We start from the raw sequence: 26572 nt of genomic DNA on the forward strand, positions 1-26572 counted from the left end.
TCAGGCCTGCGCACCACAACCTAACCGGTGGTGATAAAGCATCAGTGCAGAGTAGAAAGAATGTGCTGGGAGTTCAGCGGACATTGAGTCTATTCCCAAATGAGTGCATCAGGCAAGGCTTCAGGGAGGAAGTAGCATTTAAAATGAGATTCAGCCCTGGCTGGTGTGGCTCAGTGGATTGAGTGCCAACCTGCAAACCACAAGGTCACCAGATCGATTCCTGGCCAGGTCACGCACCTGGGTTGCAGGCCAGGTCCCCAGTTGAGGGCATGCAAGAGGCAACCTATCCATGTTTCTCTCCCTCTCTCCCCCCTTTCCCTCTCTCTAAAAATAAATAAGTAAAATCTTTCAAAAAATTGTTTGAAAATGGGATTCAAAGGATGGAGTGTGTTTAAACATGGAAAATGCCCTAAGTAAAGAAATTAGGATTAAAACCCCTATCTGATTTCAAAGCTAAACTGCCCTGCCCCATACTGTGTCTAGAACACAGAATACCTCATATGACACAAAAGGAAAAAGACTGGGGTCAGACTGTGGAAGGCCTAGCATATCCATTAAAGGGTTTTCAGAGGATAAAAGCTAAGCAGAGTAATGAGACCCCGGTGGGACCAGACCTGTGCCTGTGTTTAAATGCATGCTATCGCGGAATTTGCTGAAATTATTTTCTGGTGGCACCAAATTTTCCAACAAAATTTAAGTCATCTGTTGTATCCCCCTGCCTCTCTAAGCCAACTCTCAATCGGCTCAGTACCATGGTGTACAGCTAATGCAACTAATAAAAGTATTTAATCTACAACTGAAACATAACTATACTGTCGGCCAACCATGAGACCTTTTGCCTTCTCTTTTACTTAACTAGTTGGTTTCATTCCGAATCATCTGTTGAATGACTTAGGTTTACGCTGAATGACTCAGATGGTTGTCTGTTGAAGAACGAAGGGTCGAGGAGATATATCGAGCTTCCTAAAAGAAAACACAAAGCGGAAGTCGGGGCTGCTGTGAGGAGACTACCGGCTGTTTGCCGGTACTGAGCACTGCAGCGAGAACACAGCCTGCCCACTGCTTGCTGCCCTGAGCAATTCTAGACAGATAAAGCTCCTAATTTTGAAAACTGCTAACAAAGGGAATTCTCATTTTCCTTTGTAAACAGTCCCAGTGGTTAACTAACTGTGGTCAGATGACTCTTTCTGATGGCCACAGTAAAACCTGTCCTCATAATGTAAGTCAATTGCCTACATACAAAGTTTCAGGTCAGTCTACTAGAAAGCTAAACAGCGAAGTCATGACCCACCCGTTTACCAAACACTTAAGCAACTGGGTCAAGAGCTGAATACAGACTATTCTGACAGCCAAAACCACAACAACCCTAAACTGAGCAAAACGAGGCAAAGACAGGAGCAGAAGTCAAATTGTGGCATAAGAGACAGGACGCGTCGAAGAAACCAGGTACTGAGAAGGGAGGTGAGAAGAAAGGCCGGACAGACTTCTATGCTTCTGGCTCGAGTCACTCATCTACGCACAGTCCCACAGCAGTCCCGCTAGCCCCACAGGCAGGAAGTAAAGTGGGAAAAGCGCCTTTCGTTTCCACGATGAAGCACGACACTCCCAAGAACCACAAAATCAAACCCATTAGAGCCCAATGGAGCTTTCAAAGTAAAAAGAAGAAACTTGGGCCCAAAGATGAGAGACTTTCCAGATTACATGGAAAGCTAAAGGCAGAGATTAGTATATAACATCATCAACCAATGAGTCACTCTTGCCCTATCAAATTTTTAAAAATTTAATCCTTACAACCACATTACAAAAGTATGTACTATTATCCTCACTTTCACAGATGAGAAAATGGGGCCTTGGAGAGATTAAATAATTTTGCTCACAGTCTTAACAATATTTCCCAAACTCGCTTGACCTGCCTTTATAGAAATGCTCATGCTATAGACAACGTGCTAATGAGTTCAAATGTTTGGAGGAATTAGGAAACATTTCATAAAGGAGGTTAAGCTGTGGCCAGGGATGCTTAGAATTCTGCTGGGAAAAGGAGAAACATTTCAAGCAAAAGGCAGCACTAGGAAGAAATGAACATCCAAGGCAGATATTCGAAAGACTGTGAGGAGACACACGGAACAGAAGCAATACGCAAACAGGGTCCAAGGAGCCGGGTAAGTCTGGAGAGGCCTGACTGTCCGCAGTTTGGACTTGAGTGTGTTCAAGTCCTAGAGTCGGCAGTAGAACTGGCGCTGTCAAGACCTGCAATGAGTTAGGTACATAAGCGTACACATATTTCATTTACCTCACAGACAGAGTTTTTTTAAAGATTTTATTTATTTATTTTTAGAGAGGGGGGAAGGGAAGGGGAAAGAGAGGAAGAGAAACATCAATGTGTGGTTGCCTCCTGCGCGCCCCCTACTGGGGACCTGGCCGGCAACCCAGGCACGTGCCCTGACAGGGAATTGAATTCATGATGCTTTGATTCGCAGGCCAGCACTGAATACACTGAGCAACAGCAACCAGGGCAGATTTTTTCTTGAAAGTATGGCAAAGCTATGTTCCTGAGCTAGAAATGTCGACTCTACAGGTAAGTCACTTCAGGTGGTGAATAGCTAAGACTCAAAAAGAGAACGAGGAAACAGACAGAGACTGTGACAACTAACTGTTTCCTTATAAAGCTCCCCAAAGGGCTCCTTTCTGTAAAATGAATGAGAAAACAGATCTGTTGACCCTATCACATGCCTGGAAATTCCACGTTAGCCCTAACCCTACAACAACCTTTCAGAGTAGGTACTAATCCTATTTTATGGATGAAGGGACTCAGGCTGAGAGAAGGAAAACTTGCCTGAAGTCATTCAGCCTGCAGTGGCAGCAGACACTCAGACCCAAAGGCCGGGGTGGGCGGGTGGGTGTGTGCTGTGGGTGTGTCTACAGAGATATTCCCATGAAACAGTCTTAAAGCCAATAAACCTGGCTGACCCTCCACCAGACCTCATTCCTCAGGACACGCGAAAGCAGCAGCATTTGTCTTGACCTCGTGAGCAGCTTTCCTGCCCAGGCACGCCTGTCACTAGCCATCTGGAGAAGGCTGTGGCAGCCGAAGACAAAGTCACTACAAAGCGGCCCATCTCACTTGAGCGATCACTAGGCCTGAACAGAGAGAGCCGATGCCTGTGTTCAGTCTCATCACGTGACAGTTACGCAGAGTTTACCCAAACTTAGCAAATAGTTTTGGTTTCTTTTATTGGGGGAAGGAAGGAAGATTTGTCTTAACAAAATCTGATAACTGAGAAAAAGTATTTACAAACTGCAAATCTGACAAAGAACCCGTATCTAAAAAACACTTACCACTCAGTAACAACAGGACAAACCAAAACACAGTGGACAAAAGATCTCTCAACAAAGAGGACATCTAAATGACTAATAATAAGCACATGAAAAGGTACTCCTAACGGTTAATCATTAGGGAAACGAAAAATTAAAACCACAGTGCGATACCACTACACATTCACTACAATCAAAAAGGTCGATAAAACCAAGCTACTTTGGAAAACAGTTGGGCAATTTCTTTAAAAGTTAAGCATGACCTGCCCTAGCCGGGTGGCTCAGTTGGTTGGGTGTTGTCCTGTACAGCAAAAAAGGCAACCAATTAATATTTCTCTCTCTCTTCCCCCCCAATTCCCTAAAATCACTAAAAATATGCTCAGGTGAGGATAAAGAAAAAGTTAAGTATGAGCTTACCATAAACCCCAGCAATTCTAACTTCTAGAAATCTACCCAAGGGAAATTAGAACATGCCCACACAAGACTATATGCGAATGTTCGTAACAGTATTATTCATAATAGCCAAACTGGAGACAACCCACGTATCTGTCAGCTGGTGAACAGCCTGACGAAACGGGGCAATCCACACATTGCAGCGCTATTCAGCAGTAAAGGGTGATGATATCGTGACACCTACTACGACACGGACAAACCTCAACAACATGCTAAATGAGAGAAGTCACACACAAGACTACACATGTATCATATGATTCCGTTCACACGAACTGTCCGGAAAAGATGACTTTATGGAGTCAGAAAGTAGGTCGGTGGTTGCCTAGGGCTGGAGCGAAAGTAGAGACTGACTGGAAAAAAAGTCAGGAGAATCTGTGGGGGGGAGACAGAAATGTTCTAAAGCTGGGCTGAAGCAATGGTGGCACAACTCTATAAATTTAATAAAATCACTGAAAAAGTACACTGACAAGAGGGAATTTTATAAAATTCATATAGTGCCTTTTTAAAAAGTCATTACTAAATATATATATACTTTTTCCTATGTATTTATGTATATACTTAATAACTCTAAGTATATAAGGGAATGTAGTATTATTTTATGATTCAACTATAAAAATATTTACAGTCATAATAATATATTATGCAATCACGAATCAATAATGAACCCTAATCTAACAAAAAGAAGATGTCTTTATCTGAAAGGAGGATCTATAAAACTTCATTTCTCATCAACAGCAGGAGGCCAAAGGACAGTGTCTTAAAATCGATAAATCAAGAAATAGCAGAATAAGCATGTTATTTAAATACACAGCAGGAAGCAGCAGAAGACATAAAATGGTCTTTCCCAGGAGGGAAGAGCTCAAAAACGATCCGCAGAATGCACCTGTAAGCCTGAGCTGATGATATGGTTTGAGAACACGGAAGTGCACACAGGCACATTTACCGCCCTCATCCACTAGAGGGCGGAAGGCAGCACCGCGGAAGGCCAGTAACCACTGTGGTCAGACACTGGAGAGAGGCGATCTTTGGATAAACGTGGCGTGAGGCCTGAAAGTGGGGTTCTAGACAACCTAGTAGGAAAAAACAGAGTGGTTCCATATTTGCTGAAATTTAAAGGCAAAGCAGAAGTATTTTTAGTTAAAAGGGGGACCAGGAAGAAAATTACTATAGATTGTAAGATACAAAAGGGGTATGAAACATTTTGCTTCTGAACCAGTCATTCGAATCCAGTGTCTACCTGGGAGAGGGAGGGTGAAATAAAATTTCTCATTCAACAAGTAAGTTCTAGCTGGAATCGATACTAAACATGGCAAATGATAAATTTATTGCTAGACAGTCTAAAGTTGCATTTGGGGGCGGAGGTCCTAAGATTCATTCTTCACAGCAACCAGAAGGTTGTTTTTAAAAATGTAAAATAAATCATGTCACTTCCCTGCTTAAAACCTTTACGGCTTATTAGCGGTAAATTGAAGACAATATTCATTTATTCATCCAACAAATAATCACTGATCTTCTTCTACACGGCAGGCTCTGCTCTAAGCCAAGTCACAGCTCATGCAGAATTCCTACTCTGGTGGGAGAGACAGACAATGAAGCACCCACATCAGGTCGTTTCAGATAATAAACAGAAATGCGAAGGAGATACAACTAACCGAACAGTCAGGTCATATACGTGGACAACTGCAGTCTGGTGCAGTCAGAGAGGGCTTCCTCTGAGGGGTAAACTTTGTACCTGTGGCCTGAACAAGGAGGAGGGAAGGATCTGGGGGAAGGTCACTGCAAACCTGAAGGTGGAGGAGACAGTGATTCCACTGCCCTGAAGCTAGGGATGGAGTCTGATGAGTTCGAGGTTGAAAAGAACGGCCAATGAGGCTGAAGCCCACTGTAAGAGCTGTAGGAGCTCGAATTACAGAGGTGGCCAGCAGGCCCCCTAAGAATGCTCCTATGCCAACCCATATGATGGGATCATATTCTGCAAAAAAAAAAAAAAAAAAAAGGAGCGCAGTACTGACTCATGCTACAACATGACGGACCTTGAGAACACCACGCCAAGTGGAAGAAGCCAGTCACAAAAGGCCACATGTAGCATGACTCCATGTACGTGAAATGTCCAGAATAGGCAAATTCCCAGAGAAAGAAAGATCAGTGGCTGCTTAGGGCTGAGATGAAGGGACAGGGAGTAGGGAGGCGACTGCTAAGGGATACGAGGCTTCTTTAAGGCTACATTTCTAAGGACAGCAATATTAGACTTTTGTTTGCAAAACTACACACTGCAATAAAGAAAATCAATTGTGGTCAGTAGATTGTTGGTCACACCAACAATGTTTTTTAGTGGAATGAAACAGAATGGAAAATATCACAGTGCTTAGAGCATAATAAAAATAAGCGTCACTTGGTAAAACTCATTTTCAGTTACACTCACGCAGATGTGTGTGTGTGTGCACAATGAATCGCTATGGTATTACTTACTAGCGGACACCGTCTTGTTTTGGATTGAAAAACAACTTGGACATCCTCACTGTGTCTTTCATTCCAACTCTCCCCAAGGGAAGAAAAGGAGCTATTATTTCTTTGCCATCAAACCAAATGAGTATAAAAGAAAATGCATTTGCTATTGTCCATGGCTCTCAATCAAAAGAACTAAAATCCCTGAAAGTGAATTTACAAAAAATTGTACTAAAAGTCCTTTCCAGGGATAAAGTGGAGAACTAGTTAGAAAAAGAGAAGTAAAAAAATTCTTGAGAGGAAAATATTTTGGAAAAAAAACATACCCCTTGTCATTTTAAGTCTATCCGCTAAGTGGAAGGCTGCCACTCTGAATTTAGACCTCCAACAGTCTGAGTAACAGCTGTCCGCCGAAACACCCGTGGGCACCCCCGCCCTGTCACTGTGAGCCACCCGAGCTGTCCGCACTGTGTCTTTCCCACCGAGCTTGAGAACGCTGATGGGAACAACCTTCAGGGAGCCACTGACTTCGCATTTAAAAGATCAGGTAAAGAGCTGGGGACTATGGCATTAATTTTTCTTTATATTTAAAACACGAAAAGATACACTGCGGACCACAAACTATTCTATAAATAAGAAAGCAAACTTGACAGAAATAAGTCATTTAAGGGGCCTCCAGGTCCTAGGAAAACTTTTGAGACTGCCATACTCTCCAAAGGTTCCAAAATGTCGTGACACACTAGCAAGAGAGCGTCCCCGGTCCGAAGAGCGAGCACGGACGGAAGAACACGAAAGGGAGACGTGAGGCATGGAGGCCAAATGTCCGAGGGTCAAGTCCAATTCCGCCACTTACTATCTATGTGACATCGGAAATTCATTTAAAAACCTCTGCTTTGGTTTCCTGATCAATAAATATGGATAAAAAAACCCAACTTACCTGGCAGAGCTACTGTGAAGATCAAAACTGGTTATACATGGAAGCACACATTATAAACAATAAAGCACCTTACAAACATTCATTTTCATTAAATACAATCTAACTACATTCCCGTTTCTGAACCCAACGAAGAGTCTGTGCTATTACCTCTCACCGTGAACGTGAACGGCCACGCAGCACCCCCACAGTGGCAGGCACCGTGCGGGAATCCCACATCCCGACTACCTCAGTTAACAGGCGTTCACTCCTTTCTGTGTTTATAGCCAGGGTGACCACACATCCCATTCACCCAGGTTTGCCGAGGACTTTTAACAGCATCACCCCTTTTCAGTCTCAAAAGTGCCCCAACTTCAATGATAAATTATAAGGTCACCCTAATCATAAAAGAAAGTTGTGGCACCAAGAGGTGGCAAGGGGCTGGCTTTAGGACCCCCATTGTACAATCCAGGAGCCTCCTGAAAGCCATCACAAAAAAACAGAAACGCTACCAAAAACGGTGAGCTTGCTATGCCGAACTAAGCCTAATCAGATTGCCGCTCCTAAACTCCTCCTATATAAAAACTCTCTCATTAATAACATATTACAAACCCACAAAACATTCCAGCCTTAATCAACACCTGAGGACTCACATACACATAAATCACAAGAAAGTCAAGTAGGAATCTAAAGCACTACTACATCGTACCATCACCCTAAAATCCTGCATAGCCTTAGATAAAACATTCAACCTCCGGGCTGACTTTTACCTCTGAAAGTCTGGAACGATGTCTGTCTCCTCCACTTCCACAGAGAGACCACATCAGCAAGCACAGTGAAGTGCTTAGAGTGCTTGATAAAAGCAATGGATTGCCATCCCATAAAGCTTGTTAACTGGTTGGGAAAGAAGGCTAAGGTGACCTTGCACAACAAAGCAAAACCTCCTCAAGGCAGCGGGGACCTTTTTTCCCTCCTATCCTTCACAGTTTAATTCAAACGCGTTGCCCGGGACTTCATTACAGGATGAAAAGGGTCACTAAAACAGTGAAATGTTAGTCTTCTTCATGCTGAGGAACTTGGTCGTAATCATCCTTAACCAAGAGTCACAGACTCTTGCCCTGGCTGGTGTGGCTCAGTGGACTGAGCACCAGCCTGCGAACCAGGGGATCGCCGGTTCGATTCCCAGTCAGGGCACATGCCTGGGTTGCAGGCCAGGTCCCCAGTGGGGGGTGCCTGAGAGGCAACCACACATTGATGTTTCTCTTCCTGTCTTTCTCCCTCCCTTCCCCTCTGTCTAAAAATAAATAAATAAAATTTAAAAAAAAAAAAAAAAGAGTCACAGACTCCTAGATCTATGGTGGAACTTCAAAGGGTCTGTGAAGCCCCCAAGTGGTAAATCAAGTACAACGGAGTGAGCAGGCACCCATGCACACGAGCACCTTTTTCCCCGGGTGAGTCACTCATTCCCAGAATAGAAGAGAGGGCCCTCAACGAACTGAAGACACATTTTAGTTCTTATTCAGCTACTAATTTGCATTGTTACCTTAGATAAATCACTTTAATCCCTGTGTGCCTCAGTTTCCTTATCTTTCCAAAGGGCATATTTGCTTACTCTACTTCAGAAGACGGGTGTGAGGATGAGAAGAGAAAATACTGATGCAAGTGCTCTGCACCAATCAAAAAAACCTGTAATTTTTCTCTCTTTTAAAATCACCAGTAGATACTGATAAAAATCCTGCCTGGGCACGGCTCCTATCTATTTAGAAAGGGGCACCAAAAGAACTTTTAAAACGCACATAATGACACGATTAAAACTCACCCTTACTCCACTCCCCAGGTTCCTGGGCTGGCGGAGCCAGACCACTCTGGGGAAATGTCCGATCACAGGTTCAGCGTCTGCCCAGCCCAGGCCGCTCAGGGACCAGTGTTTCACACTCATAAATCCCTCCCAACTCTCAGAGCGCAGAGGGAGAGTTCACAAGGCTGACCTTGTAGTTGACCACATGAATTAGTAGTACTCATGTGGATTTTGTATTCATCAAACACAACAAGCAGCTATTCAATATTTGCCTATTTGCACTGCTCTAAGATTGTGATTCAAAGATTCAGCCACAGGAAAATAAAGCCCAGGAAAATAAAGTAAAATAAACCTGTCACCATCAGAATGTGCCCCAAAGTAAATGAGCAGCTTTACCCCATAGCAAAGGGTCCGCCAGACCTACAGGAGAGAGAGCGTGAGCAATGAGTATACAGGTTACAGGGGTGGCCCCCTGCTGCACACAAAAGGAAAAATGAAGCAGTTCCAAGCAAATACTCTACTTTTTGTGCTTAAACAAATTCCCCTCAATCCCTTCTGCTCGGCTGCTTATTGATCAGTAATCCCCACAGAAGAGCCCAGCATTATACCATACAGTACCCTTTTAGAGTCTTTGAAACTCAGTAAGTCTATTCCCATACTTCGATTAGTTCTACCGTCCTATATTTAAAATCAGCCTATATGCAAAATAAGCAACACTTCATAAATAATTACATACTTGTACTAGTAAGCAAAACTAGGTTAAGAGACTGGTCCTGATCCCTAATACTTTAAGGGTCACAGGTGAAAAGTGCAGAATCAGAAAACATCCCTCCTTGAAAGCAGCCCACAGACCTTGACCGAGTAACTGGATGACAAAGCCCAACCTTGGACCCAACTCAACCAGAATCCCAGGGGCCAGGTCTCCAGGCAACAACACTCTTCTGATGTATGGACAGGATATAGAACTACTATCAAAAGGCATGAATCTCACAGTTCACAGAAGCTCTAAGGCAAACCCACATCAGAAAGAAAAAACCCTAGATATTCATTCTCTTTAGATTTGGGGCAAATGGCCGTATCTTTCACCAAAAACTTCCAGAGATGAACAACATATTTTCTCTTCCTTTTGCCCCTTATCTGACCTAGGGCCATTCTGATGCCAACCCAGCACCAAAAGTGCAAGAATTGGGCAAATACTGTCAAATTGGGAGGCCCCCCCAAAGAGCTGACTATTGATTATGGGGCCATCCTAGTTTTAAAAATCAGCTTCAGGGGCTTTGAAGAGATTCAATTAATTTCTGGAAAAGGGAACTATGTCAACTTTGGTTCAGCACTCACATATATATCCCTTGGACAAGCCCAATAATGGTGGCACTTTTTTTTTTCTTTGACAACTCTACAAGGAATGGTAGATAAGCATTCAAAGATATTTCTAGGAACTACACTTTCAACTGTCCTTAAGAACATCAATATCCCCAAACAGCAAGAAGGTAAGTTCAGAGGCTTGGTATCTTAAGCCACATCCCTCTGAAGCAGCCTTACCTATTCTTCTACCCTAGCTCTGCCTCAGCCTCATCTGCTCAAAGCTTCAATAGCAAAAGACAAGGAAGGCATTTTATACACTCACCTAAACCATACAGAGGATGTCTCCTAGGATGCAGTTCTGCCCTAAACCACAACAGGGCCTGGGCTTTTTCCAGTCGTCCTTCCCATCTAACAAAGAAAGACAGCAGGAACTTCCCCCTCTCAAGCAAGCCTTCCCTGATTAAAACCATAAGGCTGAATTCCCCCAGGGAGGAGAATGGAATTTTCTTGTTTCAGATTATTGCAGGACTCAAAAAATCTGTGCAAGCAGGGGTGAAGTGACAGAGAACAAAGAGACAAGTCCAATATTTAGAATTGTGAGGCACCAAGAAAACCTGGTTTAAAATGATCACATAGCCTGGAGAAGAAAAAACAAAAGCAATTATGATTGCACGTGAGTGGTTTTCCCTATAATATCCACCATCTCAATGCGGTGGTTACACTACCGTTAAGATTAAGAAATACAGGGTGGGGCAAAAGTAGGTTTACAGTTGACCATATGGAAAATAATATAAGAATAAACTGTTTCACATACTCACAACTGTAAACCTATTTTTGCCCTACCCTATATACTTTATGTCTCTCTCTAAATATAAATTCATTGCTGAAATTAACCATATCACTTTCTAAACTAAACAATTTCAGTAATGCTCTCTATCACAGCATCCTTAGATAAACATGCACACACACACATAAACATCATGAGTTGTAAACAGCAGATACTGACCTGGCTGTCCCGTGCTGGGAATCCATGATAGCCTGGGGTCAGAGGCTCGTTCTAAGAGAAAGAAAAGACAACTGTAAGACAAAAGAAAATGTTAACAATAATCCAGATTGGTCAAATATAAATTCCTGCACCAGATCCTAAGTTGTTCTGTTGCTATATTCCACTCTACCTCACTACATACATTTCTCCCAGTTCACCCTCTACAATGGCAAAAAATGAACAAGGAAACCAGTAATTGCTTACAAACACTATTTTTCTCCATGTACAGCTAAATCTATTTCCTTCCCAAGTATACATTAGCAAGGGAGCTACTGGGATTTGGGGCGAACCATTCCTAACCTCACACTGCAGGACTTTAGCATCCCCGGCCCCTAACCACTAAAAGCCAGTAGCTGTTCTGAACACCAGCTCAATGCAAAACGTCCACACATTTCCCAAAGTCCCCTGGTTGGAAGTGGGACAGTACCACCCCTACTGAGAACTATTTCTTGACCTGGAGAAGTTTTAGCCCCTCCCCTCTACCAATCTGCTTTCCTTCTGTTCTTTTAAAGTTTTAAAAATTGATTTTAGAGACAGAGAGGATAAGAGAGAGAGATCCATTTGCTGCTCATCTAGTTATGCATTCATTGGTTGGTCCTTCAATTGTTTCAAACCTAGATGAAATTCTACCTCTGCCCCAGACTTCCTCTACCACTTTGTATCATCTTATAGACTCAGGTAACTCCCGACACATATATACGAGGCCTGCCCAGAAAGTATCCAGCCATGCAATATGAAAAGCAGAGACATTTGTATCTTGATACAAAGATACAAGATACAAGAAACATTGTACATAGGACAATGACGCCTTAGTCCCCTTCAAAGTGGGCACCTTGGGACCTCACACAGTTCTCCCGATTGCCATCAGCCACCATCGTATTTTTCTGAATCTCACTGATGGTCTAAAATCTCTTCCCTTTCAAAGGTGATTTTAGTTTGGGGAAAAGCTAGAAGTCACAGGGCACCAAATCTGGGCTGTAGGGAGACTGAGTCACCTGGGTGATTTGATGTTTCGCCAAAATCTCAGCATAAGATGTGATGTAGGGACAGGTGTGTTGTGGTAATGAAGCTGCCAATCGCCAGTGCCCATAGTTGCTGCCTTCTGAATCATCTGAACAGTTCCCGTGGAGGAATGCTCATCTGATGCAGATTTGTTGCTCTACTCACTCAGTTGTTTTGAATGTGATGGCCACACACTACACATGCTCACTCAACGGCATCTATCGCCCCCACTGACTAGTACAGTGGAGTCACTCTTGTTCAAGCATGTGCATTACAGTCCATTATCCTTGGCTGCCAGGTTACACCAATGTCACACAAACCATTCTTGTTATATTAACAATGGTTGGATTTTTTCTGGACAGACCTCATATGTTAAAATTTGTTTAGGTTACTTGTACAATTTCCTTTTCATATTACTTATGACTCTATAAATCTTATTTTTGAAAACATGTATATATTCACATTAATCATTAAATCTAGATCTTTGAGGGCAAAAATGATAGCTAATAAAAGCTATACAGCCCTAGCCAAGTGGCGTAGTTGGTGGAGCACTGTCCTACACACCAAAAGGTTGCAGGTTCGATCCCTGGTCAGGGCACATACCTAGGTTGTAGGTTTACTCCATGGGTGGGGAGCATGCAGGAGGCAAGCAATTGATGTTTCTCTCTCACATTGATGTTTCTCCCTCCCCGTTTCTTTCTCTCCCTCACTCCCTCTCTAAAATCAATAAACATATCCTAGGGTGAGAATTTAAAAAAGAAAACGTATAGGTGACAAAACAATCTTGAGAAAGAAGAACAAAGTTTGAAAGACTCATGCTTCCTGATTTCAAAGTTTACCACAAAGTTCAGTAACGAAGGTACTGTAATACTAGCATAAGGACAGACAAACAGACCAATGAAAAACTACTGAAAGTCCCAAAATAAACCCCTGCAATTATGATAAACTGATTTTTGAGAAGGTGCCAAAAAAAAGTGAATGGAGAAAAAAAGTAGTATTTTCAATAAGTGGTGCTGGGACAACTGGGAATCCAAATGTACAATAACAGAAGTTGGAACTCTATCTCACACCATATACAAAATTAACTCAAAGTACATCACAGACTTTAAGCCATAAAACTCTTAGAAGAAACACACAAAGAAATCTTCTTGACCTTTGATTAGGGAATAGTTTCTTCAGTATGTCACCAAAAACACAAGTGACAAAGGAAAAATTGGATAAACTGGACTTTACCAAATTTTAAAACATTTGTTCTTCAAAGGACACCACCGGTTCTGAGGATGTAACGTACAGCACAGTGATTATAGTTAATAATACTATACTATATACTTGAAAGTTACTAAGAAAGGCAATCTTAAATGTTCTCACCAAAAAAAAAAAAAGAGAGAGAGAGAGAGAGAAACATTAATTACAATAACACGCTGCAGGTATTAGCTAAGGCGCTGGTGGCAATCACTTTGCAATATATAAGGTATCAAATCAACACGCTGTACACCTTAAACTGATGTGATGTTATTTGTCCATTTTAACTCGATAAAGCTGGGGGGTTGGAGGGAACACAATCAAGTGAAAAGACAACCCACAGAATGGGAGAAAATATTGGTAAATCTTACGTCTGATAAGGGACTTGTATTTAAAATATAATATAAAAAACTCTCTTACAACTCAACAACAAAAACACAACCCAAATTTTAAAATGAGCAAAGGGTTTGAACAGGAAGTTCTCCAAATAAGATATACAAATAGCAAATAAGCACATGAAAAGACACTCAACATCACTAGTCAGTAGGGAAATGCAAATTAAAACCACAATGAGATAACATTTCATAGCCAGTAGAATGGCTATAATAAAACAGCTGGCCAATCACAAGTATTGGAAAGCATATGGAGAAATTGGAATCCCATACATTGCTGGTGAGAATATAAAATGGTACAGCCACTTTGGAAACACTTTAACAGACCCTCGAAATGTTCAGAGTTACTGTATGACCCAACAATTCCACACCTAGGCATAACTAAGAATGAAAACAATATCCACCCAAAGCCTTGTATGCAAATGTTCATAGCAGCACTATTCATATTGCCAAAAAGTAGAAACAATTCAAATGTCTATCAATTGATGAATGGACAATGTGGTGTATCTCCATAACTGAATTTTATTCAGCAATAAAAAGGAATGTACTTATATGACATGTGTGAAATCTTGAAAACATCAACACTAAGTGAAAAAAAGCCAGAGACAAAAGATTACAAATTGTATGATTCCATTTATATGAAATATCCAGAATGGGCAAGTCCATGGAGAAAGAAACCACATTAGTAGTTCTAGAAGCTAAAGGCAAAGGACGGGGAGTGACTGCTAACAGGTAGCAGGCTTATTTGGGGATGAAAACATTCTGCAGTTAGGCAGGGGTGAGGGATGCAGGACTCTACGAGTATATACTAAAACCACCACACACACTTTAAAAGGGTGAGATTTATGGTCAGTGCATTATACGTCAATAAACCTACTATTTGAAAATAATGATTACAGGTAATGTTGGCTATTTTCACACTACTTTTTACAGGGGAGACATATACGGCTTAGACTGTAGCCAAAGAACAGGGTTCCTTCTGAAATCCACGAGTGCCTTATTTTTTCTGGATTCTACAAATTTATTTCAATACCACCGCCCTACAGATTTTTAACAATAGTGATGACAAAGATGGTAATACTAGACACTGAACAACAGATCACGTTTAGCTTCAGGAAGGAGGGAAGGAGGAAGCGAAAGCAGCAAAGAGGAGATGATAAGGTATAGCTTTAAGTGGTAAAGTCAAACTTTCAACCCAGGTCTGTTGGACTCCAAAGCCCCTGTTCTTTCCATTTTATCAAGTTCTCTTCTCTAACAACCATTCCACATTATTCCTTTACAGTGACTATTTCAAGATTGTCTGAAAACAAAGAAAGTAATCAAAAACATACAAAAGCATAATTAACAGAGATTCATCAATCCCAGAGAACATCCATGTTTAAAACATATTCTTTGGTTCAACAATGCACAAAACTGTTTATAAGGAAAATAAAACCACATTCCTACAAGCCAACATTGTGAAAAACTTTAATAGCAAAGACAGAACAGGCTGCAGAGATGTACCAGAGGAAATGGGTTTACTTACTCCTCACTCGCCTTAGCAAAGCAGTGCTCTTCTGTGTCTCTGCCCCTCACACGGGCTATTTGGAACTCTCCAGCCCTCAGAAACCCTCTCTGAAAGTGGCCTACACTTAATGCCCAAGACTTGCTTTCCTTTTCTTCCCCTCTTTTCCTATTTATTTCTAGAGAGGGGACAGGAGGAAAGAGGGAGAGAAACATCAATGTGTGGTTGCCTCTCGCATGCCCACGATCCAGGCATGTGCCCTGACTGGGAATCGAACTGGCAATCCTTTGGTTCACAGGACAGCACTCAATCAACTGAGCCATGCCAGCCATGTTTGCTTGCTTTCCTTCTTACTTTACATGCATGTATCTCTCCTTTCAAAATACATTAACTTTGCATATTTTTGAAGTTTATAAAACTGTATCCTATTTAATGTATTTAGTAATTTTTTTAACTCAATACTGCTCACTAATTTTGACTACTTAATATTCTTGTTTATGAACATGTTACAATTTATTTACTTGTCTTATTTTCCTATTAATATATTTAAATTGTTTCCAGTTATCTTGTTTATACTCACAAGCCACGCTATGAACATCCTTTCATATTTGAGATATGTTTTAGTCATGAGATTGGTGAAAATAGTATCACAAATTGAATGAAAAAAGAAGAAGAAACAGATATTTTTCCCATCTAACAGTAGAAATTTAAGTATATTAGGACCACTGTGTTTTGGAAAGCAATTTGACCGTAATTATTAAATGCGCACACCTTGCAACTGCGCATCTTTGATCTCTATCTAAAGAATCACTCGTGCTCAAAAAAGCATGTGCAAAAGTTTTCCACAGTTTGTAACTGTAAAAAACTAGAAAGAACCTCAAGTCTCTACTAATAACAGGAAAATAGTACTACCAACTATTATATTATTTCAACATCCTCTGTGTAAGTTTTTAAAAGGTTAAATCTCTGAATTATCCAAGTCTCACTAAATGATAGCATGACAGTGGGGCTTTTTATTAGAATATGAGAAAAGGCATTTCTACACCACATAAAAAGTAAGTGCGCGCACAGACATGGAGGGACAGACCGCAAACCTGTAACTCTGACAGCGGCGGCCTCTAGGGAGAAGAACGAGATCTGTGGAAGGCGGAGAGGGCATGCTTAATCTGCACTGTTTGAGTTTTACAAACCGCGAAAGTCACGCACTACTTAGCACACTGAAAACAAAGTCACTACCATCAATGTTTCATAATGTCTTAAAACTTACAAAAACACCTTCACATCATCGTATTTAATCTTCACAATGCATAAACTAGGTTTCATAACCCTCATTTTACAGATGAGAAAACTGAATTTCAGGAAGATTAAGTGATTCACTCAAGGACAAATAGCTAATGATAGTGGCTAAGCTGCCTTCAAAGTTAGGTGTTAATTCTATACCCAGCACTTCTGCTGCTTCCTGACAACCAGTAAAATAAAAACATTCCCCTGGTCCACGTAGGGATGGTCATGATTGTCTACACACATGCAAATCTGAGTTTTTAGTCGGTGTCAAAATCATAACTGACATTTAAAGCAGAGATGGACTCACAGACGGCCAATGGAACAGACGGGGCAGAAACCCAACACGTTAAACTCTCAAGAGGAAAGCAAGCCTTTAGCAACTACGCACCCATAAGCAAGAGCAACTGGCCTGGTAAGACTGAGAGAGTTAGAAACAGACTCTGCCTGGACACAGAGACGACTCAAAAATAAATGGAATACATAAAAGATAAAATACCACCCCGGCTGGTGGACTGACTGCCAGTCTGTGAACCAAAGGGTCGCCAGTTCAATTCCCAGTCAGGGCACATGCCTGGGTTGCGGGCCAGGTCCCCAGCAGGGGGCGTGCGAGAAGCAACCACACATTGATGTTTCTCTCCCTCTCTTTCTCCTCTTCCCCTCTCGCTAAAAATAAAGAAAATCTTTAAAAACATTTTTTTAAAAATACCAACCACAAGAGTGTTGGCTGACTGCAGAGGACAGCAATTGAACCATTTATAAGCTTCTGGTCCGTGAACATGTGAAAGAGCAACAGCAGGGTCCTAAAGTAACTGCCCAAAGTGGCAGCCGCGATGGACTGTGCACATACAGTGGACACAGAGAAGTGAAGGAAAGTGTCACCTGACTTTTGTATTCTTCATTGGCTGCATAGAAGCTCCCAGATGCACCTGTGTTTGAAAAATTCATTTAAGCAGAAGGATCCTGCATTTATTCAGTAAGAGTGGACTGAACAATTGCTTTATTACAAGCACTGTGCTGTACACTTGCCCTTGAGGAGCTCGGAGTCATAATAATTACAAGATAATGTGACTTACGCCATAAGTAAAGTCTATAAAAAGAGCTACAGACTCCAGAAAGTACCAGAAGATCTTTTTAAAAAGTGCGTATTGGGGGTAGGGAGATAATAACCTCTAACCTCTTGTTGGCGGACAGGATCTCCAATACTGCAATGGATTGAGGCCTGCTGAAGAGTTTCAAAGCCACTCATAAATGCATTCTGAAAATCACCAATATCATTTCTAAACAATTAGCCAATATATTTGCCCATTCCAAATTAAAATTACCCAGTATACTGTACCTGACAAGAAAAACAAAAGTACTGTTTCCTTAAGCATTTTTAAAAACCAGTTAAAAGAAAGTTGCTGAGAGGGATTTAACACCACCGAAGATCAAAAAGCCCTCCTGTTACAAGATGATTTCTTACTGGCTTCTATATCGCTAGGAGCAGGGTGCCGCACACTGGACAAGCACAGTGAAGTTACACCAAACAATTAAATACTTTTAAGCCCACTCTGTCATCTTTTGTGTCTAACAAAATCAAACCCATTTCACAGTATGGAAGGGGAAAAAATACTGAGCAATGGAACAAAATAAATTCTTGCCACCAGGCACTGTAGGGAGAGGAAAGGTAAAGGAAGCAGAGGAAAGTAAGAAATAAAGCTGTTCTGTATAAACAAACGTTGGGCAGTGGCACAAGCCCAGATTTTTCACCGACTTAATCCCAGTTGAAAGTGGTTTCACATTCCCTTATACACATTTAACAATGGAAGGGAAGACTGATTTAGACCATACTGGCTGGAAAAAAAAAGCAAATCAAGTTTCCCGGGATATTTCACTACCTTGTTTTGCAGCCAAAGTTGCTGGTTTTCAAGTAGTAAACTTATTTTTGAATTGAGACATGGAAGGAAACACAATAGAAACTTAAGTTGTACCTAAATTCCATATGCTATTTATTACAAGAAAAACCAATTCCAGCCCTGGCCAGATGGCTCAGTTGATTGGCACATCATCCCATACACCAAAAGGTTGCAGGCTCGATCCCCAGCCCAAGCACACACACCTAGGTTGTGGGTTCAATCCCCAGCTGGGGCACGTACGGAGACAAGTGATCAATGTTTCTCACATTGATGTCTCTCCCCCCCACTTCTCTCTCAAATCAATAAACAGATCCTCGGGTGAGGATTAGAGGGGGGAAAACCCGGCAAATACCTTTGGCTCAGGAAAAAAGACTTCTAAAAGACCAGAGCATCACTGCTTGCAAACCACATAGGGTTCGCGGTACCTGCAGAAGAGACAGAGGCTTATGGGGGGTATGGATCTGGCAGTATCTAACAATGCAGTCCCCATGCAAGGCCCACCTGGCAACTGGTACACCAAGCTTTCACACTCACTCATTCCCCCTCCTCATCAGGACCACTGAGGACAGTTCTCTGTGCCTCTCACCACTGCCTCACAAACTTCCCACCCCCGAACCCACGCTCTTTCTTTTTAAGTTAAAAATGTATAGGCACAATTTTTCACATCTGACACAGGAATTTATTGGGTCTTCAAAGCCCACCTTTGGAACACACTAAAAGTCTCCTTTTCGGTCAGTCACAGATTTCTAAGAGAAAACCATTAAACCCCTTGTCTGTATAGGTGAGGAAACTGAGACTCAGAGGAGGGCCTTGTCGATGTCAGTCAACTAAGCAGACGTAAAAAAGGACCTAGAATTTAGAACTCTTGACTCTGAGGCGATGTAAGCTATTCACGCCCCAGACTCTGCTAACTGCAGGTATAACCAGCTCCTTTCATGATGCAACAGAGAAAGCATGGACTTTGGGAGTCAAAGAGATGTAGATTCAAATACTGCTGTATCACTTCTGACTGTGTGACTCTGGGCAAACTGCTCAATCTCTCTGACTCTCCGTTTTCTCAGCTGTGTAACAGGTAAGACTACCTCACAAAGCTGTGCTAATTAAATGAGAGTGCAGGTGATGTTTATCTGGCACAGTATTTACATACAGAGGCTCCATAAGAGTCCCCTCCCCACCCCCATCAGTCCCCAATGACTTGAGAAACTGAATCAAAGGACTCATTCCCAAAAAATACCTCATTTCCAAATAACCGACCTTCAACTTTTCTTAGCTTATTCCGAAGTCAGTTCTTTAGGAATATGTGCCAAAATGGCCATCCAGCCTCAATGAAGGTGTTCAAAAACTAGATAAAAATCAGTGGTGTTGCAAATCGATTCCAGCCTATAACTCGAGGATGAATGAGGTTACCTCCAAGGCGGCCAGAGCAACTCTGCCTTTTGTGACACCTGTGCTTCACACAGCTAAGCTGTCCCCTCCGTTGGATCAAGTCCTACTGGCTAACGCTCTCAGTTCCCTAAATTTCCTTTACAAATCCATTCTCTCCGTTTTTTTTAATTAAAATTCAATCATAACAAAATTATATTTTGAAGTACATAAATAATAAATAAAACTTTCCTTTAATATATCCCTTCCAATACCAAGGTTTGATATATTATAAATAGCCTTCAACAGTTTCCTTTTTTAAAAAATCATGATTATTATACAAATAACATAAAATTTACCATAGCAACAACTTTTAAGTGCACGGTTTTGTGGCATCAAGTACATTCACATTATTGTGCATTCATCTCCAGAACTTTCTCCAACCGGAACTCCACACCAGTTTAACTCCCCAGTACACCCTCCCCCCAGCCCTTAGCGGCTGGCATTATACTTTCTGTCTCTATGAATCTGACTACTGTAGGAGCCTCCTATGAGTGGAGTCACACAATACTTGTCCCGTTGTGACTGGCTTATTTCACTTACCACGCTTTCATGGTTCCTCCACATCTAGCATGAGTCAGAACTTCCTTCTTTTTTAGGCTGAAGAATAATACTGCATTGTGTATGTACACCGCATTTTTTATCCATTCTTCTATTCGTGGACACTTGGGTTGCTTTCACCTTTTGGCTGTTGTGAATAAAGCTGCTCTGAACATGGGTGACTATCTGTTAGAATCCCTGCTTTCAACTCTTTCAGGGATACGCCCAGAAGCAGAACTGCTGGATGATGGGTAACCTAGGTGAGAATACTACGAGGAATCACCACACCCTTTTCCACAGCAGTGGCACCATTCCACATCCTCGCCCGCAGCGCACAAGAGCTCCAGCGTCTCCACACCCTCGTCAGCACTTGTTTTGGTCTTTGTTTGTTTGTTTATCACAGCCATTCGAATGGGTGTCGAGTGTTTTCTCATTGTGGCCTTGACTTGCATTGCCATGGTTACTGATGCTAAGCATCATTTCACGTGTTCACTGACCATGTGTATGTCTTCCTTAGAGAAATGTCTGTTCAAGTCCTACACCCATTTTTTTAAGTGGGCTGTGTTGTTGAGTTGTAGGAGTCTTTTATATTTTGAATATTAATCCTTTATCAGATATATAATTTGTAATGATTTGTAAATATTTTCTCCCATATGTGGGCTACCTTTTCACTCTGTTAATAATGTCCTTTACATGCATAAAAGCTTTTAATTTCATGAAATTCAGCTTATCTATATTTTTGTTATGTGTGCTATTGGTGCCATATCAAAAAAAATCCATTGCTAAATTCACAGTCATTTTCTAAAAGATTTTATTTATTTATTTTTAGAGAGAGGGGAAGGAAGGGAGAAAGAGAGGGAGACAAACATCACTGTATGGTTGCCTTTTGCACACCCCCCACCAGGGACCTGGCCCCGCAACCCAGGCATGCACCCTGACTGGGAATCGAATCAACGACCCTTTGCTTTGCAGTCAGGCACTCAATCCACTGAGCCACACCAGCCAGGACTCAAAGTCATGTTTTAAGCCTGCACTTTCTTCTAAGAGTTTTAAAGTTTTAGCTTTTATGTTTAGGCCTTTGATCTATTCTGATTTTGTATATGGTATAGGATCCAACTTTTTTTTTTTTTGCACGTGTCTCACTTATATTTGAAGCTTCTTAGATCTCCATTTGTCATTTTCTTCGTGGTTTCTGAGCATTGAGAATTAAATAGCCATTCTACCCATATGTTGGTTTATCTATTAATTGACTCAGCTCCAGATTCACCCTTTCTGCCTGCTCTGTGAAAATGAATCTGGGCCCTTTAAAAAGAAAAACATTTTAGGAGAGAAGGGTTTGCTTCCTGGTCCCGTGTGCTTTTCTCAGCAGCATCCTACCTCCCAACCCCTGCAGTGCAGAGCAGCTGGCAGCCAGCTTCCCCTTGAAACCCTCTCTGGGAAGACAACTCCCTATGAGCAGCTTTCCCCAGCACTCCAGGTAGATTTCTGGCAACCTTAAAAAGGCAGATTTCCAACAAGTGCCTCCAGTCTGGTATCAGAGGGACTCATTTCTCTGCTACTCAGACAGCCACAGCCATGCCCTCTCGAACAAGGTCTAGATTTCAGGCCCTGGCACAGAGGATGGGAAACAGCGGGGTGGTCTCTCTTCTGGGTGCTTGATCTCAGTCCTGGGGTAATAAATAATTCTGTTAATTATATTATTGGTATTTTATCATATATCAACCACATTACAGTACATTTGCTATTCTTTAGAGTTCTCTTTAATTCTTACAAGCCAACCTCTCACTACTTCAATCTTCTGTTGTAGTAAGTAATTCTTTGTATTACATCTGGGTCCAGATTACTTGTAGTCTCTCTCCTCACTGAACCCAGACTGATACAGGTGAGCTGAAACAAAATATTAACAGCCACTTACTATACACAGGACACATATTATTATGCTTAAGTGTTTTCTCCACGTTCTCACTTCGTACTCTCTGTGATATACCTCTGCACAGTAAGGAAACTGAGGCTCAGAAAACCACGCAATTGCCTGCAATAATACAAACCCAGGTCTGTCTGACGCTGAAGTCCCTGCCGGTTCTCCGCTATGGCATTTACTTTTCTTCAAAGAACCAAGCAATACTTTGTAAGGAATTGAACATCTCTGTACAGGGAAAGAATGAACACAGCAGGCCTGCCTGCTATCCTTAGGAAGGGCAGCTTGCACGGCCGGCTCGGCAGGTGTCTGGAAACTTCGATCTCAGGATGATTCTATTCCCGGAACAGTAAGAGTAGCTCGGTGCACCGAAATTGTGCGAACAGTACGGTTTGTGCTGAACCCTACTGTCCTCCTAGGAGTCTGGATTTGGGTGTGTGCTAGGCGGAGGGTGGCTCGGAGAACAACCCCTCTCACCCACCCCCAACAGAGAAAACCTGAGCACTGAGTCTGATGATTTCCCTGGGAGACGACAAATGCTACAGCTCGCTGCTGAAGGGAGTAAGCACATCCCATGTGACTCCACCAGGAGACAACTCTTGGAAGCTTAACCCTGATTTCTTCTAGACCTCACCCAAACCCATTTTCTCCTTCTCATTTTACCCTTCATCCATTCATTATTATACATGATAGCCGTGAGTATGACTATCCACTGAGTTCTGTAAATCCTCCCGAACTACCGGCCCTAGGGCAGTCTTGAGGAGCCCCAACACAACATATGGCATGCCAAGCATTTTACTAACTGTGGAGGACACAGAGGCAAATAGGGCCTTTGCCCTCAAGGAATCTGACAGTCTATTTAAATTTCCCTCTTCCACTTCTCTGATCTTCACTTCTTAGTCTGTTCACCGCTTAAAATAGATTAGATACATTTCCCTGAGCTAAATTTCATTCTTAGTGCTGAAGTGATGCTAAATATTTAATAAGTCCATCAGGCAACAGCTGAGATACAAAGCTCTAATAAACTCAAAGGCCACACGTTATTTTCTCTTTACTTTCCCCATTTTATTGTGTTCCTCATTAAAAATAAATAGACAAACCCTTGTACATCGCTGGTGGGAATATAAAATGATGCAGCTGCTATAGAAGACAGTTTGGCAGCCCCTCAAAGTTAAATATAAAGCCACCATATGGCCCAGTAATTCCACTCCCAGATACATTCCCAAAAGAATGAAAAACAGGCCCGCAAACAAATACGTGTGCACACATGTTCAGCGTGGCACCGCGCACTACAGCTACAGGATGAGAGCAGATGTCTATCCGCGCGTGAACTGACACACCCATCGTAGGGCACACACGCCAAGGAGTACGAGCTGGTTACCAAAAGCAACCGTGCACGGCACACGCCACAACGGGTCAACCTTGAAAACATCACGCTGAGTGAAAGAAGCCAGACACAAAAGGTCACATACTGTATGACGCCCTTCACATGATATATTCAGAACAGGGAAATTCCAAGGCAGAAAGCAAACTGGTGGTTGGCGGGGTCCGGGGAAAAGGGGAAAGGGAGGGTGACTGCTCACCCATCAGCCATTGGTAGACGTGATTGTTCTGGGGTGATGAAATGTTTCGAATTAGATAGGGATGGTAGCTGCACAACACTGTAAATATGCTAAAAACAACCAAATTGTTCTCTTCAAAAAGGCTAATTTTATGCTATGTAAATTTCACCTCAATAAAAAAATGTTTTGAAAATCAGTGCAGTATACACTATGATGTAAATGAAGAAAACTAAACCTTCCTGATGGTACATGAATCGGTGCTTGTAGCTTGACCTGACTGCAATAGATACACAGTCAAAGAAAGTGCCGTATCTCAGTGTAGCCCCTGTAAAACTGTTTGAAGACTCAGTGCGGTTCTTAGCAATACAGATATGATGCAACAGAATTATGTGTTATGTTCTTCCAAAAACACAGAAGAAAACCTGTTTCTAAATTATTATGTACTTCTGTGTGTGGTTTTCAATATGCGTGCATAAATACACAAAATCAATGCTTTAAAGACATTTACCCATTTCATAACATCCCTGAAGTTTATACATTAGGGCTGGCCTATCCTTCCAATGGGAAAACAGCATAAAGCCTTGTATTCCGGGTTTCCTCGTACTTAGACATATACAGCACACATACATACCCCTTTTTGTTTTGTTTTTTTTAAGGCCAGAAGAATATATCCCAAAATGTTTCATGATTATACGTTCCTGGTGTTGAGTTTGGGTATATGAGTGAGACACTCGTTTTATTTTCCCTATCTGAGTTTTCTAATTTTTCAACAATGAACACGCATTATTTTTATTTAACCATCAAAAACATGGAGACAATAGCAGTACCTATTCAAGGATGCTGTGAAGAGTAAATGAGATAACACACATAAAGCCCTTAATACAGTATTCAGGATATCATACGCATGCAGTAAATGTTAGCCAGTATGTTTATTACTATGCTTATGTTTTTGCAACTGATCCTCAGAATACAAGTCTTTCGATACCCATGGTAAAAGCACTCACCTTAATCCAAGCCTGTGTCACCCGAGTCAAGCCTAAATTAGTGTAACAGTTTCTTAGCTGGTCCATTAGCGTCCATCCACCTCTTCACAATTTTCTTACCAGGGCCAGGGTTAATTTCACGAAACACCACTCACATCTCTCCCATTCGAACGACCCTCCACGGCTTATACAATCAAGTTACAAACGTCCTGAACAGGACCTCACCTGGTCATTCATTCCCTTTTTCTCCCCATTTACTGATGCCTTCAACAAACATTTACTGAGGGACTTTCGTGTGTCTGGTACTACGGTAGAAATAGGCAAATAGGGTATCAGTTCTTCTCTCAAGAAGCTCAGTCTGTAAGAGACTAAAGTTCAGTATTTTTTCCACACTGTGGGTCAAGACCCATTCATGACTTAAAAGGACTCAACTGTTGTTAAAAAATATATAGAGAGAGAGCAGCAGTTGTCAATCATTTTGGTCTTGGAATTCCTTTCACCTTAAAAATTATTAAAGACCCCCCAAGACTTTTGCTTTGTGGGTATAAGTATTGATATTTGCTCATCAGAAACTAAAACTGAGTAATTTTAAACAATATTCGTTAATTCATTTTAACATACCAATATAAACCATTATGCTAACAAAAATATTTTATGAAACTTAACTGTATTTTATAAAACAAACAAAATTTAGTAAAAATAGTTTTACTGTCTTATATTTTTATAAATATCTTTCCCATCCAACTTAATAGAAGATGGCTAGATTCTCCGATCAGCTTCTGCATTCGATCTGTCGTGGTATTATTTTGGTTGAAATAAATGAAGAAAATTTGGCCTTCATAGACACATATTTAGAAAACGGAAGAGTATTTTCATAGTCTTTTCAAGTATGTGTGGACAATACTTAATACTGTACAAAACTTGTAAAGTGAGTTTCTTTTTTTTTGTTTTGATTAGTGCAATTCATCTTGCAAACCAGCAGCAGACAGCTGAACCCCTGCTGATAAGTATTACACACCATTATACACACTATGTACACGGAGCCTCCTCTCCAAGAATGGCCTCCTCTCCGAGAACCGCGCTTCTCCCCTCTCCGCCTGCCTGAGCCTGTCCCGGAGAGCCCACAGAGCTCCACCTGTCCCCAACCTCCTGCCCAGGTTTCTTTTTGTTTTTTAAAAAAATTCTTATCGTACTTTTTCCATTACCACTTAGTCCCCTTCCCCCTGCGATCACCACACTAATGTCCATGTCCATGAGTCCTTTTACCTTTTTGCCCGATCCCCGTACCCCCTAGCCCTCCCCCTATGCCTGTCATCCTGCTCTCTATGAGTCTGTCTCTATTTTGCTTGTTAGTTCGGTCTGTTCATTAGATTCCACATATAAGTTAGTTGCAACGTGGCATCTGAAACAGTATCAATGAATTTTTCATATGCCCCATTATGAAATGGGGCCCCATATGCCTCACAGTTAAAGTTGGTTTGTCTTGCACTTTTAAGAAATTTTTATCTATCACGATTACGCAACATAAAGCACTGTTCATTTACAAAATACTGGTTC

General features: G+C 41.6%; 1 protein-coding gene across 21 annotated transcripts in view; it reads right to left on the bottom strand.

Moving 5' to 3' along the window:
* Positions 1 to 26572, bottom strand: part of RBFOX2 (RNA binding fox-1 homolog 2) — a 259939-nt gene that overhangs the window by 159606 nt on the left and 73761 nt on the right. For all 21 annotated transcript variants that reach the window (XM_053919492.2, XM_053919480.2, XM_053919481.2 and 18 more), the window contains exon 2: positions 11233 to 11283. In XM_053919492.2, coding sequence (XP_053775467.1) covers positions 11233 to 11283 — 51 coding nt within the window. The remainder of the gene's footprint in view (positions 1 to 11232; positions 11284 to 26572) is intronic.

The sequence above is a fragment of the Desmodus rotundus genome, chromosome 3 (assembly GCF_022682495.2).
Source record: "Desmodus rotundus isolate HL8 chromosome 3, HLdesRot8A.1, whole genome shotgun sequence".
NCBI classification, from domain to species: domain Eukaryota; kingdom Metazoa; phylum Chordata; class Mammalia; order Chiroptera; family Phyllostomidae; genus Desmodus; species Desmodus rotundus.